At 43.4% G+C, this 17,213-nt stretch overlaps 1 protein-coding gene across 1 annotated transcript in view; it reads right to left on the bottom strand.

Moving 5' to 3' along the window:
• LOC122734771 (piwi-like protein 1) overlaps positions 1–6,191 on the bottom strand; it is a 55,840-nt gene extending 49,649 nt beyond the window's left edge. The window contains exons 1-3 of the mRNA XM_043975850.1: positions 5,996–6,191; positions 3,842–3,940; positions 3,036–3,144 (exon numbers count right to left, since the gene is read on the bottom strand). Of these exons, the coding sequence (XP_043831785.1) occupies positions 3,036–3,144; positions 3,842–3,940; positions 5,996–6,082 (295 nt within the window). The 5' untranslated portion in view covers positions 6,083–6,191. The remainder of the gene's footprint in view (positions 1–3,035; positions 3,145–3,841; positions 3,941–5,995) is intronic.
• Positions 6,192–17,213: the final 11,022 nt, after the last annotated feature.

The raw sequence follows: 17,213 nt of genomic DNA, 5'->3' as shown, positions 1-17,213 counted from the left end.
ACCTACTATCTGTGTGTATATATATATCTCTGTGTGTGTGTATATGTGTGGCTTAGGTGGAATAGAGAAGTAGGCCATGGGAAATGAGTCAATTGAGGTATTTAATTGTATATCATTATGTATGTTGAAGTTTCCTAGTATGAGGGCAGGAGTTGGAGAGCAGCCAAAGATGGGGATCCAGGCACTGAATTCATTGAGAAAGGAAAGGCTGTTGGTGTCCTATAGGTGAGTAGCAAATATTCACTAGAATCTTGATTAGCTGGTGAATATGGATTGAATGGACCCCAAGAGAGATTACCGAATGATGGCATAGAAGTGGAGCCTATAAGTGACAATGGAGAGCAAGCAGTGTCCCAACTCCCATCACCACCAGTGAGTTGAGGATGTATTTGTGAAAGTTCAACTGCTGTAAAAGGTGGCCAAGAAAGCTATGTCACCAGGAGGGACCCAAATTTCAGTGAATACAAGAAGATAGAAGGACCAAGAAAGAAAAGGGTTTAAAATGAAAACCGAATTTAAGAATCCCTGTTCCAGAGGAATCTGCAATGGCATTAAGGCTGTGATAGGAAAAGATCATCAGATTTAGCAACTGAGGTCATAAGTAAACTTGGAGAAAACAGTTTCAGTGTAATGGTGAAGTAAGAAACAATAACGAAAGGACTGAGGAAAGAGAAATGAGGAAATTAGAAGCAAAAGAGGTAGAAACTGTATGTTTTTTCCCTAGGATTGTGGTTTTGAAAAGGAAAAGAACTATGTCTGAAGCTTTAGGTCAGCTGAAAATTTAAAGAATTGTAGGCCAAAGGGAAAGAGCAAGTAGATAGAGGTTGTAAACGTGAGGGAAAATGACATAAGAGGCAAATAATAGGTAGCTTAGAACTTACTATAAGGAAAAACTATGCAGAATCTGAATGAACATTTTGGGGATGATTTTTGTTTATAGTAGTAATTCAAAATGTGATTCCCGAGATTTAATTCAAGTGCCTTAAGCATGTCTGTTTGCCCAAAGGGGTGCTTTTTGTTTCCCCAAAGCTTTGAAAGACGGAGTAGACCAAAGCTTCTTAGACTGTGAGGGGTCAAGTTCCCAAATGGAGTTGAGTAACTGGGTGTGGGGGGTAGAAAAAAATGTAGCAACAGTAAAAGGTTATGTATACCTGTTTTAGATACCTGTATACCCAGGGTCAAGTAAAAATTTCTCAGACAAAAAAAGGGTCATTTGTGAAAAAAATTTAAGAAGCCCTGGAGTAGCCTACTGATGGCGAAAGAGATTACTTCTTTCCTCAAGCCTTCCACATCACCCCCTCACCTCTCTGGCTCAGCAGGGAACCATATTCCCATACTTTATTGAAAAAATAAGATGCAAAGTGCCATTAAGAGTCTTTTCTCCACTCTATGTCTCAGAATCCTGTAACATAATCTACTATTCCCTTCTCTTTTGCATGTTTCTGATAAAAGGGAGAGAGAAGGATGTGTAATGTTCAAAGCCAACCCCTCTATTTGTAACCTCATTGCCACCCCTACTTTCTCCCACAATCGATGATGACTTAAATGTACTTTTCCTATCCTAACCTCTCTGCTGACGTCCAATCTTACATCTCAGACTGTATCCCATAGTCATATCAACATATTCAAACTGAATTCATCCTTTCTCCCCATAGCCCAGCCTCTTCCTAACTGCTCTATTCATATTAATTATACCACCATCCTCTCAGTCACCCAGATTCACAACCTGGATTATTATCTAGGTATTAAGACTCCTCATTCTTATCCCACTTATGTCCAATGTGTTGCCAAAGCCTAGTGATTTTATCCTCATAACATCTTTCATATGTGCCCCCTTTTCTCCTTTGACACTGCCACCATCCCTAGTACAGGCCCATATTACCTCATGCCTAAACTACTGTAATAGCCTGCCCATGGGTCTGACTGCCTCAAGTCCGAACTTCCCTATTTCCGTTGAGGATACCGCCATGCATCCATCCAGTCAACTAAGTTAAAAAAGATGGTCACCTTCAACTTCCATCTCCTCCCCCACTCATTCACTCAAGAGTTTTTAAAAATTCCACCTCAATATCTCAAAACTGTTCTCTTCTTTCCATACCACAACCATTCTATTTAAGGCCTTCATCACATCTCACCTAGACTATTGTAACAGCCTCCAAATTAGCCTCTTTATTTCTCCCTCTCTCCAATCCATCACAGACCTGGCAAAGAAATATTCCTGAAGCTTGAGTCTGACCATGTCACTATCCTCCTCAAAAAACATTCAAGGGCTTCTTATTGCTGGAGTTGGGGTGAGTAGGTGGGTAGACTTGTATACATATTTACGTATATATTTAAGAAATACATACACTTATATTCACTCATTAGAATGTGGCATTGAAGGCTTTTTGTCATCTGGATCCAGCCTACCTTCCAGATTCACTACACATTGTTTCCCCTCAGTATAGTGAAATTGACCCTGTACACAACATTCCTCCCTTCTCCATGACTGCACATACTTTCTGCTATCCCTGGACTATACTTCTTCCTCACCTCCACTTCACTGAATCCTTAACTCTCTTCAATGTTCAGTGCATATGGCCTTTCCTAATCCCTCCAGTTACTAGTGCCCCTTTCTGAAAACCACCTTCCCCCAAAAAACACACACAGGTAGACAAGAACATGTTTCCCCTGATAGAATGTAAACTCATTGAGGGTAGGACTGTTTCATTTTTGTCTTTATATCCCCAGAACTTATACAATCATCTGGAACATGGCAGGTACTTAATAACTGCTTGTAGATTAACAGTACAATCTTTATCTGGATATAAGAAGGGACCCTGCTTCTGGCTGCCTTCTCACCCCTGGAAATTTAAACTAACTTTCTAGGGCAGATGGTGTATAACAGCAAATCACTTTGAAATCAACCAAATATGCTTACAGAATTTGATCCAAATGTAGTAGTTAAGCATTTCTGACCTAGAGTTTCTACTTATATATTACCAGCATAGAATTTTAACAAGAAAAAGTGACTGTCTCTTCTATAGCCCTTTCACCTTGAGATTTTGTTGCTCCTAGTGCTCCTCTCTGTCGTCCACGCCCGACAAGTTCACCTTCCGAGGCTGGTTGCTGAGGTCTCGGCTTCAAATATCCAGGTTGCTGACTCTGTAAAGTTGGGTTTTGGGGTTTTTTGGAGGGGAGCAATTAAAAGCATAATTTACACATCAGAGGAAAGAAGTGTACAATTAAGTACTGTAATTTATTTTAAATAATTATTTCAAGTTCATTTATCTTTTTATCTTTCAAAAAAGCAAATGTCCTATTCCCCTAAAAAGGTTGATTCCCAAAGAAAAATCCTTTCATTGGCCCAAAGTTATAAAAGCATTATAAAAAGTCTTTTAAAACTACTTTTGGATTTCATGACCAATCAATCTGGGGTAAGGGGATGGAAACAAAAAAAAATTTCCTAGAAGATTACAAAGTTCTCATGGATAGATGGCATTTGTATTCTCATTTGCACCTCCCTTACATCCTGTGAGGTAGCTACTACAGGTACTGCGCCTTTTGAATTTTACAGATGAGGAACTAAAGGTTAAGGTCTTTGCCCAGTGTCAAAACTGATCTCTTTGAGCTCCAAGTATAGGGCTGTTTCCTTTCCTTCAGTCCTCAATATTAGATAAGAAAGGATAAACTAGAATTATAAAATATAGCACCTTAATCTTTACCTTCAGCCTATGCCTCCTTTATGTCAAAGTTTTCAGTCATTTTCAATAGACACTAATTCATCGATGACTATTTGACTGATCTGGCCTTCGATACTGAGGTTAGTATCTTCCCTAAAGTTACTAAAGAACACACTTACTGTGACAGGTCCCACAAGTTGCGATGTCTCCTGACCTCGAGCCCTTCCTCTTGCCCTGGCTCGAGCACGTCCACTCATTTTTTCTGAAAATGTGTAAGTCTGAAATATGCAATATTCTCTAAGTACACTAATTATTTGATTTTCCTTGACTTTGACTTAAGTTCTCTCTGCATTTGAACATTTTTGTCAAACTAAGTTCCCCCCAAATTAAATTTTCTAAACACACAAAAATACACTAGCTTAACTTAAATGCTCTCATTTTTTCCTGAGTGTCCAAGCATGTAAATGTGCATTGGAAAACTTACCCTAAGAATGGGAAATAGTTTTCAAACTAGTTTTACTTTACAACATACTTCTTTAGCATAACAGATACATTTTTAATGCTTTAGTATTTCAAACAGAATTCTGCCCTTGTCCTTGATTTCAACATATTAACATTTCTCTTTACTTATACTAATATTTCAATATCAATACACTTTTCCATTTTTTCAACTATTGATGTACTGTTTTCAGAGCTATACAGTTGAAGGAAAGCTGTAGTTGGGAGTTTACCCTGCCAATATTACAAAAATGACTGGTCTAGGTGTTAAAGGTACAAAGGGTTGATTTTAACCAGAAGTTTGGTCTCTAGGTGATGGGGGGGGGGGGGGAGTCAGTTTATTAAGGAAGAAGAGAAAAAAGGAGACCTCAGTGCCCCTATTTCAGCAATCTTTTTTTTTTTAACCTACAGTAAGTATTACGTTATGCTTTACATAATAAAAATTTGGGGATTTTTCTTGGGCTATTTACCAGAGGTCCATGGGTATTCTGGGCGGGAAAAAGGCATATGAAAAAGTGATTTACATATTGGTTACAATGATTTCCAGTTCAGAAAAAAATTAATCCTGTGTCATCAAACAGGGATGTCTTAAAATGGTTTTACACCTAATAAAGCTGTCTTATGGGCAAATTACATCAAATCGTTAGAAAGCAAAATGGTACTGGGGCCACTGCATGCTCTCCACTTTACTCTGTTTGACCTGGTGTAAACTGAGCATTTTAAAATAACTCAAGTCAAGGAGGGCTTTGGAGGTCTAGTTTAATAGAAAAGGCTAGAGAACCCACATAACACCTTATCTGTTTAGCCAGGTGGGTTAAAATCACCATTCCTAATCCCGGCTGAAAAGAGATCAGCTGGACTAATAAAAACCCTTCTTTTAGCACCTCGGGAGAGAGTATTTGGAGACGGGCATTTAGATGGAGAAAAAACTCAAGATCTTGGGCGAAGCAAAGACGGCCAGACTCCACTTTGTTGGGGATATAAAAAATCAATAGCAACAGACAACAATAACCCTCTGTTACACAGCTCTCCTTCCCCGTGGCTGGAAAGAGGTGTCTGTCCTTAAGTCTCTTCGCAATTAGGACTCCCGGCATCTCTAGCCAAAGTCCATCCCTTTTCTCGAGGCCTCCTCAAATAGCTCTATTACAGGGCAGTGGGGGCGACCCAGCCTCTTCGAGACCTCCCCCTCCAAGTAGCCCCGTTACTGGGGCATTACCATAGGTGGCAAACCATTCTCACCAGCAGAAGTCCCTCTCCCCAACACTCCTTAATCGCCTTCCACCCTGGACTCCACCTGACTCCCAACACCCACCCGGTGCTGGAGCAACAACGGCTGACTCCCCCCGAGCCCCAACGGTTATAGTTTATAGCCGCTAGCCTGAGGTCAGCGCGATCCCTCCGCAGCCACATTTTCACCCTTCCCACTCCCCAGGATCAAAGGGCTACTTCCCCAGTCTTCCCTTGGTAAAATCTCCCTAGCGACCCCTACACTGTAAGCTAGTTCTGTGGCTCAAACCTTAACCTAATGGGCAGACAGAGGAGGGGAGGACAAGGATCTCCTTTTCTGGGCGGAGGGGTCAGATACTTAGGTCAATGAAAGCCAGTGGCCTCAAAAGCACGTGGCGAAAGCCCGAGGCCATCGCCCAGCCCCGCCCACCATCCCCGCGGACACTTCGGCCCCATTGGTTGTCCAGGGGTGTGTGCAAGGACCGCGAGCAGCCTTTGGAACAGGGATGGACCGCGGGCCAAGCCCGGGAATGAAGTGGCCAGGGGTTCTATTTCGGTCGGGGAAGACCTGGGCTCTGTGGTCATCTGTGAGTTGCAAGGGAGCTCACCTCATCTCGGAAAAGGAAAGTGGAAGACGACTCTTGCCAATGGCGCGACTGGTGTGACACGGTCCCCCCAAGACCTGAAAATCCCATCGAATCCAGGCTGTCCGTGGCCACTGGACCGTTAAAAGCCTCCTGGCGTGCAGGGGCTGAGGAGACGCGCACGTTTCTTGAGGAACCAGGGGCAGCGTCGGACCACGACTATGCACTTAACTGAGACACAGGAAAAGCTTGCTAGTTTCACCCTTCACCCGGAACTTCGCGCGGGGGGCGGGGGGGGGGCGCGGGGGGGGGGGGGCGGGGGCGTCAGTCTCTCATAAGGGCACGTGATGGGGAGGGGTGGGAAGAACTTGTTCTTCCCCAAATTACTCGAGGCTTTCTGCTGTAGCTGCGGTCTGCCCCCAGTGTCTGCCCTGGGTTTGACCCGGGCAATTTGACTGCAATTGCGCTTGAGGCGAGAACGCAAATCTGTTTGTAAAACCTTAGCAGAAGTTTGCAAATCAGGATTTGGAAGCTGAAGGCTAAGGGTGTGATTGCTGACCCTTGCACTTGCTATCCCTTTGTGACCCTCCCGTTTGCCTATTTGTATTTGGATGAGAGGGAATCACTTCTTATATACCTCCCATGTGTTAGCAGTAATATAGTACCAGGAGAACAAGGCTTTTACAGCCTGCCACAGGGGCTTGTGAAGACACCCCTTTGTAAATGAACTTCAGCTAGCTCTTCCTTCCAGCACTGTACATTGCAATACATTCGTGCCTTCCCATCCTGTGCAACTCTTGTGAGTATCCTTTATGTTAACCACGGAAGGTGGCCTGTGTACATAGCCACCGTTTGCTTCCATTCTCCACCCCCACCCCCCAAGCCCCCCTTGAAAAACTAGGAATGTGAACTGTTGTTAACCTTGTTGAATCTTAGTTCCTCATCTTTAAAATGAGGGAATTAGACTAGATGGTTTCTGCTGTTCCTTCTAGCTCTAAATCCTATAGCCATATGAAATGCCCATCCGTGCTAATGATAGATGCCGAGCACAACCATTCTTCTCCATTCGTGTACCCACCTCTTTTCTGCGGGTCTGTGAGCTATCTGAGAATAGAGCAAGGCTTCATTCTTTACTGTTGCTCCTATGGTACCCATCACAGGGCTTGCCCCTTAGGAAGCAGCATTAGTAGTGTTTGAATTTGAAAGTTTTCTGGAGGCTGAGAGCAGCAAATTCATTAAGTGGATCCTGACAATTCACTGGTTAGTATAGAAAAGGATTGTTCCAAACAAAGACTATTGAATCAATAGTGATGTGAGGAAATAGGGTAAGGGGTTAGGGATAGGGGTTTGGGGTCCTTAGGAATTCCTCTTTAAAGAATTACACCCTCTTGCACACAAAAGCAATTATAATAAGATAGTAGTTTATTTAGGGTTTGGGGAGGGGAAACCAAGAGAGAAATCCTTGTGTTTGGAGCAAACTGCCTCAGTTTACCCAAATAACTCGAGGAGACCACCAAGTCAAGCAGAGACAGATTTATTACATCCTCATGAGGACGGGCAAAACCCAATTACACATTGAAGTCTTGCAAAGATATGCCCAATCCTCTAGGTTTTTATAGTAATCTTGAAAAGGACTGTCCCCACGTACACCTAGGGTGGATGAGCTCACAATCTAACATCCAATCCTGTCTCACCCAGGGTGCGTATGGAGACATGCATCCGTGTTCCAGGGACAAGGGGGAAAAGAGGAGGGGGAACAAGGTCAAACCAAAGGATAAGGAAACAGGGGAGTGAGAGTCAGATGTTTCACATCTCACAGTTCCCACTGACTCCCCTCTCCAGGCCCCTGTCTCTAAAGATAAGGATGACAGGGTTAAAATTTATCTTTGGCTATGTTGGGAAGAAAAGAATAATCCATTGTTGGGACCCCAGGGCCAAGGGGATTCTGCTCTGAGAAAAAGAGACAATGTTACTTAACATCTGGTCTCAACTCAATGGCTGCATCCTGTGCCGAGTCCCATCCTTTCTTCTTGAGTCCCGAGTATTGAGTTGGTGGGCTAACTCCCTGACCCACTGACTGGGGTTCTGACACATGATAGATTGCAGACAAAACTAATATGTAGCTGACAAGTGGGGAGACTGAGCAGAAGTAAAAATACTGTTAATTGGCAATAAAACTTAAAGGAGACAGTGAGAATTTTGACAAGCAATAAACTTCTAACAAACTATACTGGGGCAGGTCTGGGTACCTTCCAGACCCCATGGTCAGAGTTTAATCTGACTCAAATCCATAATCATATCATACACTTGGACTTCTTCTCATGGGGAGAAAGGCATGGCACAGAGCATGGCTCTGAGATACTAATCTCCTCGAGCAGGAGACAGGCAGATACTTTTATAGAGGTCTGATGGTGGTCCAATCGTCTGACTATGGAAAGTTCCCCTATTGAGGGAGGACCACCCCCTTCTGGTGGTGGCTGGAGGAGTTGGGTGAGGGGTGGCTACTGATCTCTCAAGCCATCTCTCTCCTCCTCCCAGCACAAAGGCAGCAGCCACACCCAAACTTATCTTCCCAGGGGTGGAGGAGACTTGAATGAAGGGTGGGAGTCCCAGAGCTAGCTCCACTGTGATCTGGTTCCACTCATCTCTTTAGGTGTGTCTGTCCTTCTTTGGTTTAGTTTCTCAAGGAGAAGGTTCTTTGATGTACCCTAGAGAACTTCTGGGGTTCTATGGGCCCATAACATTCCCACTTCGCTCTCGCACTCTCTCTCTCTCTCTCTCTCTCTATATATATATATATATGGAAAAGGGATGACGATTCTTCTGAAACTGCTTCAAGCGGAGCGGGGGTTGAAGAAATCACAGCTCAGGGGAGGGAGAGGGGAGAAGTGGAGAAGGCCTGGTCCCAAGTGTGAGGTCCAGAGGGTGGGAGGAGACACATAGGCACAGTGGGTAGCTGCCATCCTTGAGCCTAGATGGAACAGACTTAAACAAAAGTTTTAAACCCACCAGAGCAAAAATGAAAAAAGACTTAGCAGATAAGGAGTAAAGTAGCCACTTTTTTTCCAGTGGAAGCCAGCAGGGCTGAATGCAAGACAGGGCGTGGCCTTCCTTACAAGAGTTAAGTAATCAGATCAAAACTTAGTTCTGTGGGGTTCAGTGGTTAGATGAAAAAAAATTTTTCTTTACAACTTTTACACATTACAAATAATTCCCAATTTTAACTATTCTACCATGAAAGATTTTAAGAGTAGCAGTAAACAGATCAATAGCTGTGAGAGATCTGCCGGTTATTTCTTCTGGTCTCTGCAAGTGAACTAAAAGCCCATCAGCTAGGTTCTTCTCAGTGAGCTCACTTTTCCTTTTTTTGGGGGGGGGTGTTTGTGGGGCAATGAGTGTTAAGTGACTTGCCCAGGGTCACACAGCTAGTAGGTGTCAAGTGTCTGAGGCCAGATTTGAACTCAGGTACTCCTGAATCCAGGGCCGGTGCTTTATCCACTGTGCCACCTAGCTGCCCCTGAGCTTGCTTTTTCTTGACATCATACCCGGATAAGGGCCAAGATGAAGAGGGTAGAACCAGGGAGGGATGAAAGAATTTCTGATCCTCACGCATACACGTTAAAGGCAATGTTGGCCTATGTTTAAGGGGTGTTCCCCCTAAGCACCCCACAACCTTTAGCTTTGATGGAATAGTAGGACCTGAATGAGAGAGTAAGACAGGGGTCGCCTCTGAGTCATCCATAGACTTACCTCCCACATACTGGGCTTGGCCCTGGAGATGTCAGTGACAAGAGGCTGGCCAGGAGACCGAACTGCAGGAGCTGGGTTTTTGCTAGGCCAAACTCTTGGGGGCTGCACTGGGGACAAGGAGCATCCCCCACTCATGTGTCCCAGTTTACTGCAACTGCCAGAATCTCGGCCACCCGGAGATCTGCTGGTAGCAGACGTGATAGCTGCTTGCTATTAGCGAGACTTGTTTTGGCTCGAGCCATCTTTTCTCTCTCTTTGGCTATCACAAGGTCCCTGTTATTAAAAATCTTAAAAGCAATATCATGAGGATGGGGTTTGGGAACCCCAGTCTAACTTCTGGAGTTCTCTCCTAATGTCAGGAGCAGATTAGCTAATAAAATGAATGTTGAGGACTGTTATTCCTACATTTCTTCCTTAATCTATGTTGGTATCTTTTGTCAGAGAGTCCACGAGGCGACTCATGAAAACAGTTGACCTCTATGTGATCTCCTTCACCTTCTCATAATTGACTTATTTCTTACCCCACCCTCCTCATTCTGTCAATCAGGCAGGTGACCATGTGGTTCCTATGAGCCCTGTTCTCTCTATCATGATAGTCCCATCTTGAGTCTGTAGTTCCAGGAACCCCAGCCCAATTTCCAACCTGTATTCATCTCTGATTTGTACCTCCAGGTCCCAAATCTGTTTTTTCTCATGGGGGGTACAACAGCTGGCAAGAATAATTTGCAAATCAGTCCAGGAAAGGTCAAACTGCATTGTCACAGACTTAAAGCCATATATGAACTTTGTAGGGTTCTCTGAGTAACACCCCAATTTCTCTTTAATCTGAGATAAACTGCTCATGGAAAAAGGAACATGCATTAGTGTTGTACCCTTCCCGATGGGAAATCCCCATACTGGAAGCAGGGGAGCAGTAGCAGACGCTGGTAGGGACCTAGGTGAAGCCAGTTGGGGAGGGGACCTGGGGGCTGGTGGAATAGGTATAGCCACATGCAGAGGGTCAGATGGAGGAGCCAGATTAGTCTGTGGAGTGGGTGGGGTGGGGTAGCAGTCTTTGGCTGTGGAATGGGTGGAGGAGAGGTAAAGGAGACTGGAGGAATGGACGCAGGCAACTGCAGATTAGGGAATGCAAATGAGAGCAGCTGCTGAATGGGAAAAATAGGATCGGGAACATGTTGGAGCCCCCCCCCCCAGATTGTGACAGGGGTACAGCTGTGCAGGTTACAGCTGGATAGGTTGTGGAGACCACTGTTGGGTGGGGCAAATAGGAGAACACCGACGTCTGCTCTCAGTGTGGCTGGAACTGGTCTGTGGAGGGCACAGGAGATTGGTTCTGAGATCAGCCAGTGGGCAAAGAGGAGTCTCAGTTATGGAGTAGTATGGCAGTGGTTGACCCATAGGTACAGACGCAGGCAGGGAAGAAGGGGTGAAGCAAGAACCAGGTAGGGAATGAGACTGGGGAGCAGGAGGGGATGGGGTACCAGAGGAGGAGGGTGTACTAGCCTGAGCCTCCTTAGATTTAGTTGCTTTTGCTGGCCATATTCTGTTCTGTTCCTTTCCTTTTGACTTCTGGCTCAAAGCCATAAAGGCCAAAACGTATGGAATCTCTGTCCATTTCCCTTCACGCCTACAAAACTTGTCCAATTGCAAAATGGTGTTATAGTTAAGAGTTCCATGTAAAGGCCAATTCTCTTGGGATCCCAACTGATATTTTGGCCAAAGAGTGTTACAATAATAGATCATGCATCTCTTTCGCAAATTTGTAAGTTCTAATTTAGTCCAGTCTCTTAGGATGCACCCCAGCGGTGAGCCTTTCAGAACACTCCCTTTCTGCCCCATGGCTGTACCCAGACATCGTCCTGTCTAAGGAGAATGGTCTGAACATGGTTCAGATGTTATGTTGAGCTCTCTCAAGGGAGGAAGACGCTGGCTGCCCATCCCATGGAAGAGCAGAGCGCTGGCAAGAGATAGACACACAAAAGCAAAAGTTCTTACCCAGAAACATGGAGTCCGAGGATCCTAGTGTGGTTCAGACGTCTGGCTGAGCTTTTGGCAAGGGAGGGAGACCCAGGCTGCCTGTCCGCTGTCACATGCAAAAGCTGACTGTCTCTACCTTTCCACGACTCAAATGGGAGGGCAAGTCAGGTGGGAGAGGGAGAAAAGAAACCCAGAAGGGAGGTTCCTACCTCCAGTTTTTGTATGCCGAGAAGAAAGAGGAAATTTCCCATGCCCCATGTATGGGCGCCAGTTATAATGTGGGGAAAATGGGGTAGGGGGTTTGGGATAGGGGTTAGGGATTTGGGGTCCTTAGGAATTCCTCTTTAAAGAATTACACCCTCTTGCACACAAATCCAATAGAATAAGACAGTAGTTTATTCAGGGGCTGGGGAAGGGAAACCAAGAGAGAAATCCTTGGACTTCTTCTCATGGGGAGAAAGGCATGGCACAGAGCATGGCTTTGAGATACCAGTCTCCTCAAGCAGGAGACAGGCAGATACTTTTACAGAGGACTGATGGGGGTGATCATCTGACTGTGGAAAATTCCCTTAGTGAGAGAGGACCCTCCCCCACTGGTGGTGGCTGGAGGAGCTGAGTGAGGGGTGGCTACACATCTCTCAAGCCATCTCTCTCCTCCTCCCAGCACAAAGGCAGCAGCCACACCCAAACTTATCTCCCCAGGGGTAAGGGAGACTGGAAGGAAGGGTGGGGGTCCTGGAGCTAGCTCCACTGCGATCTGGTTCCACTTATCTCTTTAGGTGTGTCTGTCCTTTGGATTAGTTTCTCAAGGAGAAACTTTGATGTACCCCAGAGAACTTCCGGGGTGTTCTGGGCCCATAACAAATAGATTGCTCTGACCAGCAAAAGAACTGTTCAGCTGTGGGTTAGGAAGAATCTAGCCCTTCCTAATTCACTCTTCTCTCTGTTCAGGGGGGAAATAGTGTGGAAATCGTAATCAGCATGGTAGAAAAACACCACCACCATTGGCTTAGGTTTCCGTGCTACCCCTAACAAGCTGTGTGGCTTTGTTGTCCAGTCCTGCTCTTCATGACCCCTTTTGGGGTTTTCTTGGCAAAGATAGTGGAATGGTTTGCCATTTCTTTTTCCAGCTCATTTCACAGATGAGGAAACAGGCAAACAGGGTTACATGATGTGTCCAAAGTCACACAGCTAGGAAGTACGAGGCTATATTTTAACTTGAATCTTCCTGACTACAGGCCTAGGGCTCTATGTACTGCCCTACCTAGCTGCCTCCAATTTGGAGCACAAATTTAGGTAGAGTGAAGAGGAAGGAAGGATGGAAGGATAGGAGATTGTCATCTGAGAAAAGAACTTCAGAGTTCTGGATAAGAGAGGCAGGACGCATAGTCAGAATAGGAGATAAGACTATCTCCTGTTCTGCACAATAATTAAGAGTAAAATGAAGAAATTGGCAAGATTATCTCTAAGGTTTCTTTGAGCTCTAGACCCTGGCCTTGTTCAGTTCTTTAGTGCTTAGCTATGTAACTTCTATGGGAATTCAGACTAGGGTTTAACTGAGTTCTGTACATTAGCAAAGGCAAAGAAAAGTGCAGTGTGTAACTAACACCGGTCCAGGTAACTGATTTTTCAGAGGGATGATTTTCTTAGCAAAAAAAAAAAAACAAAGAGTATCTCTTTTTGTTCATAAGCTCCTCCAGTCCCTTTTAGGGAATATTCTTTGAGGTGAAAAAGACATTCTGGGATATTGCCAACAGATGGAGCAATGAAACAAGAAATAAACTTGTACCAATACAATCTCATACTAAAAAAATCCACAAATATACAATGGAGTATCTACTTTGGGTTCCTCTGTGTGGTTTTTAAAGATATTTATGTGAAAGCAGGTTCTGATTTTGATGGAGACACTTATTAATATTACTAATGGTCTGTGATGTCAATCTGAAACCTTTCTGTTGTAAGTTTTTAAAAAAATGCCTATTATTAACTTGTGTTGATATATCTCTTTAATTGTTTGCATGGGATCCTTACCTGATCTGATTTAATTTGGTGGTTATAGAAGCTGATATAAGCAAAAATTACTTGTAATACAAATGTCTCAAAATTTAAAAGTAAATGACAAAGGAGAGATATTCTGATTTTCTTTTAATTTCCAATATTGGCAGGCCTACCCAGATGCTCATTCTAATTGACTAATACTTTAAGTTCTTCTTATTCAAAATCTCAAAGAAGCCTAGATACATTATCTCCTAATATACATGAACACAGATCCACAGAGAACTTGTCAACTGAATCATGGTAAAGGAATAGAAAATCAGGAATATTATGAAGATACTCAATTTAACAATAGTCCCTTTTTCTCCCCTGGGATTTATCTTATAATGATTACTCAATAGAGTCTTCTAAGAGGACTGCCCAGCACTTAACACCATTTCTGGCTCACAATAGGAGCTTAAATGTTTGTTGATTCAGTCTGGAGGCAGATGGCATAATTGGCTATGGCAGTTAGAGGACCTAGGTTCAAATCCTGCCTCTGATGCCCACTGATTTATATGACCTTGAGAAATCACCTGAGTACCCTAATCTTCAGTTTCCTCATCTGTAATATGGGAGGGGGTAATGCCCTTTGTTTCTAACCCCAGGACTCCATTACTATTGGAGCTATCTGCTTTTCCAGATGGGGCTCTTCCCTCTTTCTTGTTCTAGTCTTTCTGCTCCCCAGATGCCAACAGGCACCAGAGGACCCAACCCCAAATGCCATTGAGCCCTGGATGCTAACCCCCCATCCCTACCCCTCCTCTCCCTACTCCAAACCTCAAAATTACTGCTCATTTCCCAACTGTCATAGGCCAGGGACCCTGGCAACCACTCTTACCTTGCCATTACTCCCTAAGGTCAATTCCACAATTTTGCCCTACAGACTCCTGGGCCTTTCTATCCTGCAACTGAATCCTCCTATGTATTGTCTCACCTAATTATAATGTAAGTTCCTTGAGAGCAGGTACTGTCAAACTTTTTTTTTTGTCACTTAAGATTTTATTGATGTATTGTTTTTATATTATGTACATTTACAGATTACTATCACTCTGTGAGATGTCTCTTGTAGCAAAGTAAAACTAATAATACAGTGAACTTATCTGAAAGTGTGTGCAACATTTCATACCTGTAGCACCCGCCACTTCTCTATGTTAAAAAGAATTAACCAGGGGGCAGCTAGGTGGCGCAGTGGATAGAGCACCGGCCCTGGAGTCAGGAGTGCCTGAGTTCGGATCCGACCTCAGACACTTAACACTTACTAGTTGTGTGACTCTGGGCAAGTCACTTAACCCTCATTGCCTCACTAAAAAAAAAAAAAAGAATTAACCAGTCTCTTTTCTCTCCCTCCCATACCTCCCCACTGAAAAAGAAAATAAAAGAAAAACAAATTTCTCATCATAAATACACATAGTCAAGCAAAGAAAGTTTCCACAATGACTGTATACAACTATGTGTCTCATTTTATAGCCCAAATTCATCAACTCTCTGTAATGAATAGTATGTTTCATCTTTACACCTCTGGAACCAAAATGGGCCAATGTATTGATCATAGTTCTTACAGCTTTCAAAGTCCTTTTTACAGTGTTGTAAAAGTGCATAAATTGTTCTCTTGCTTATACTCATTTCATTCTTCATCAGTCTAAACATCCTCCAAATTATTCATTTTTATAATGTGGATGGTGTACTTTAAGTTGTTTTTCTAGTCCTGCTCATTTTACTCTGTATTCATTCATATAAATTATTCTGTTTTTTTTAAATCATCTGTTTCCTCATTTCTCACCCACAATGGTGCTCCATCACATTCAGTATCACAACTAATTTAGCCTTTTCCCAGTTGTTGGATTTCCTCTTAGAATCCAGTTTTTTTGCCACCACACACACACACACACACACACACACACACACACACGCAAAAGGTGCTATAAATATTTTTGTACATAAAGGACCTTTTATTCTTTTATTTCTTTTGGATATAAGCTTAGCAGTAATATGGCACTATTTAGTACATGTTCTATCTGCATCTCAGTGCTTGGCATAGAATAAGTTCTTAATACATATTTTTCCGTTCCATTCCAAGCCATACTTTCCCAAGCAAATTAATCATTCTTTCATCTCAGGACAGTTTAATTTTATTATGGAACGGTGATACCCAAACTGAGTTGAGAGAAAGCATGAGTTTGAGTCCTCAGATACTATAATGTAGGAGTAGGATTCAGTTCCCTTGAACATATTTTTGTCATTGCAAGGGTAAGTAAATGTAGTGTATTCTTTCTATAAGTACCAAGTAACAAGATTTCACTGACAAAGGCCACTTAAAATCATATACTATCAAAGCTGGAGGGAAGGTTAGAAGGAGTCTTGTAAAAATGAAATTGACAAGCCTTGGCAACAAGTTGGTTGGGGGAAGGTAGAGAGAATAGTTTGAGAATGACACCTTGGCTAGGAGCCCGGGATGGTAACGTCCAGCCATTCCCTCTTGCCCCCCAATCACCACTGGTATTTTATACCACTAACCACCTATTAACCATAGGTATCCTAGAGGGCTCTGCCTGGTCCTTTTTCCTCTATACTATTTCATTTGGTTATCTCATCAGCTTCCATAGATTTAATTATTATCTATATGCTGACGATTCTCAGATCTCCCTATCATTCTTTAAACTCTCTGCTAAACTTCAGTCTTACATCTCCAACCACCTTACAAACATCTGGAATTTGATGTCCAATAGACATCTTAAACTCAACATGTCCCAAACTGAACTTATTACCTTTACTTATATACCTTCCTCCAGACCCTTCCAAACTTTCTAACTACTGAGGACATTCTCATCCTTCTAGTTACCCAGGCTCCCAACCTAGGTGTCATCTTCCTCATTCTCTTTTCTCCCTCCCCCATCCAATCTGTTGCCAAGGCTCATCAGTTTCATCTTTGTAACATTTATCAAACAAGCCTCCTGCTATAATATTGCCACCACCCTGGTGAAGGTCCTCATTATTTCATGCCTGCAAGTGGTTTGGCTTGCCACCAGTCTCTACTGACTCCAATTCACCTTCCATTCAGTCTCCAAAATCTTTTTTCCTAAAGTGCAGTTCTGATCATGTCACCCCCTCTTCAATAAACTCCTGTGGTTCCCTATCACCTGTGAGGGCCAAATTTAATATATGGAGAGTTAATTGAGGGGCTCACTGTAATATTGGGGTCCTGTAAATAACGAGGGACCTCTAGGTCCAAAGCTCCCTCCCCCCCCCAACTGCCTTTTTAGAGATTTCTCCCAGGCCAATAAGAAAGGAGCCTAACAGCCTCTTTTCCACAAACAAATCAGGTTTCATTAATGGGAATAAAATAAACAGCAAAGGTGAACTTAATAAAAATCAAAGACAAGGGAATAGGGAAAAGGAAATATGGATAATCCCCCTAACTCTAACCTAAGTCTATACAATCCCCAAACTCACTTCCAGTTCAGCTAATTCAAAAAGCAGG

The sequence above is a fragment of the Dromiciops gliroides genome, chromosome 1, assembly GCF_019393635.1.
Source record: "Dromiciops gliroides isolate mDroGli1 chromosome 1, mDroGli1.pri, whole genome shotgun sequence".
Lineage (NCBI taxonomy): Eukaryota > Metazoa > Chordata > Mammalia > Microbiotheria > Microbiotheriidae > Dromiciops > Dromiciops gliroides.
This window is presented reverse-complemented; position numbering and strand designations above follow the sequence as displayed.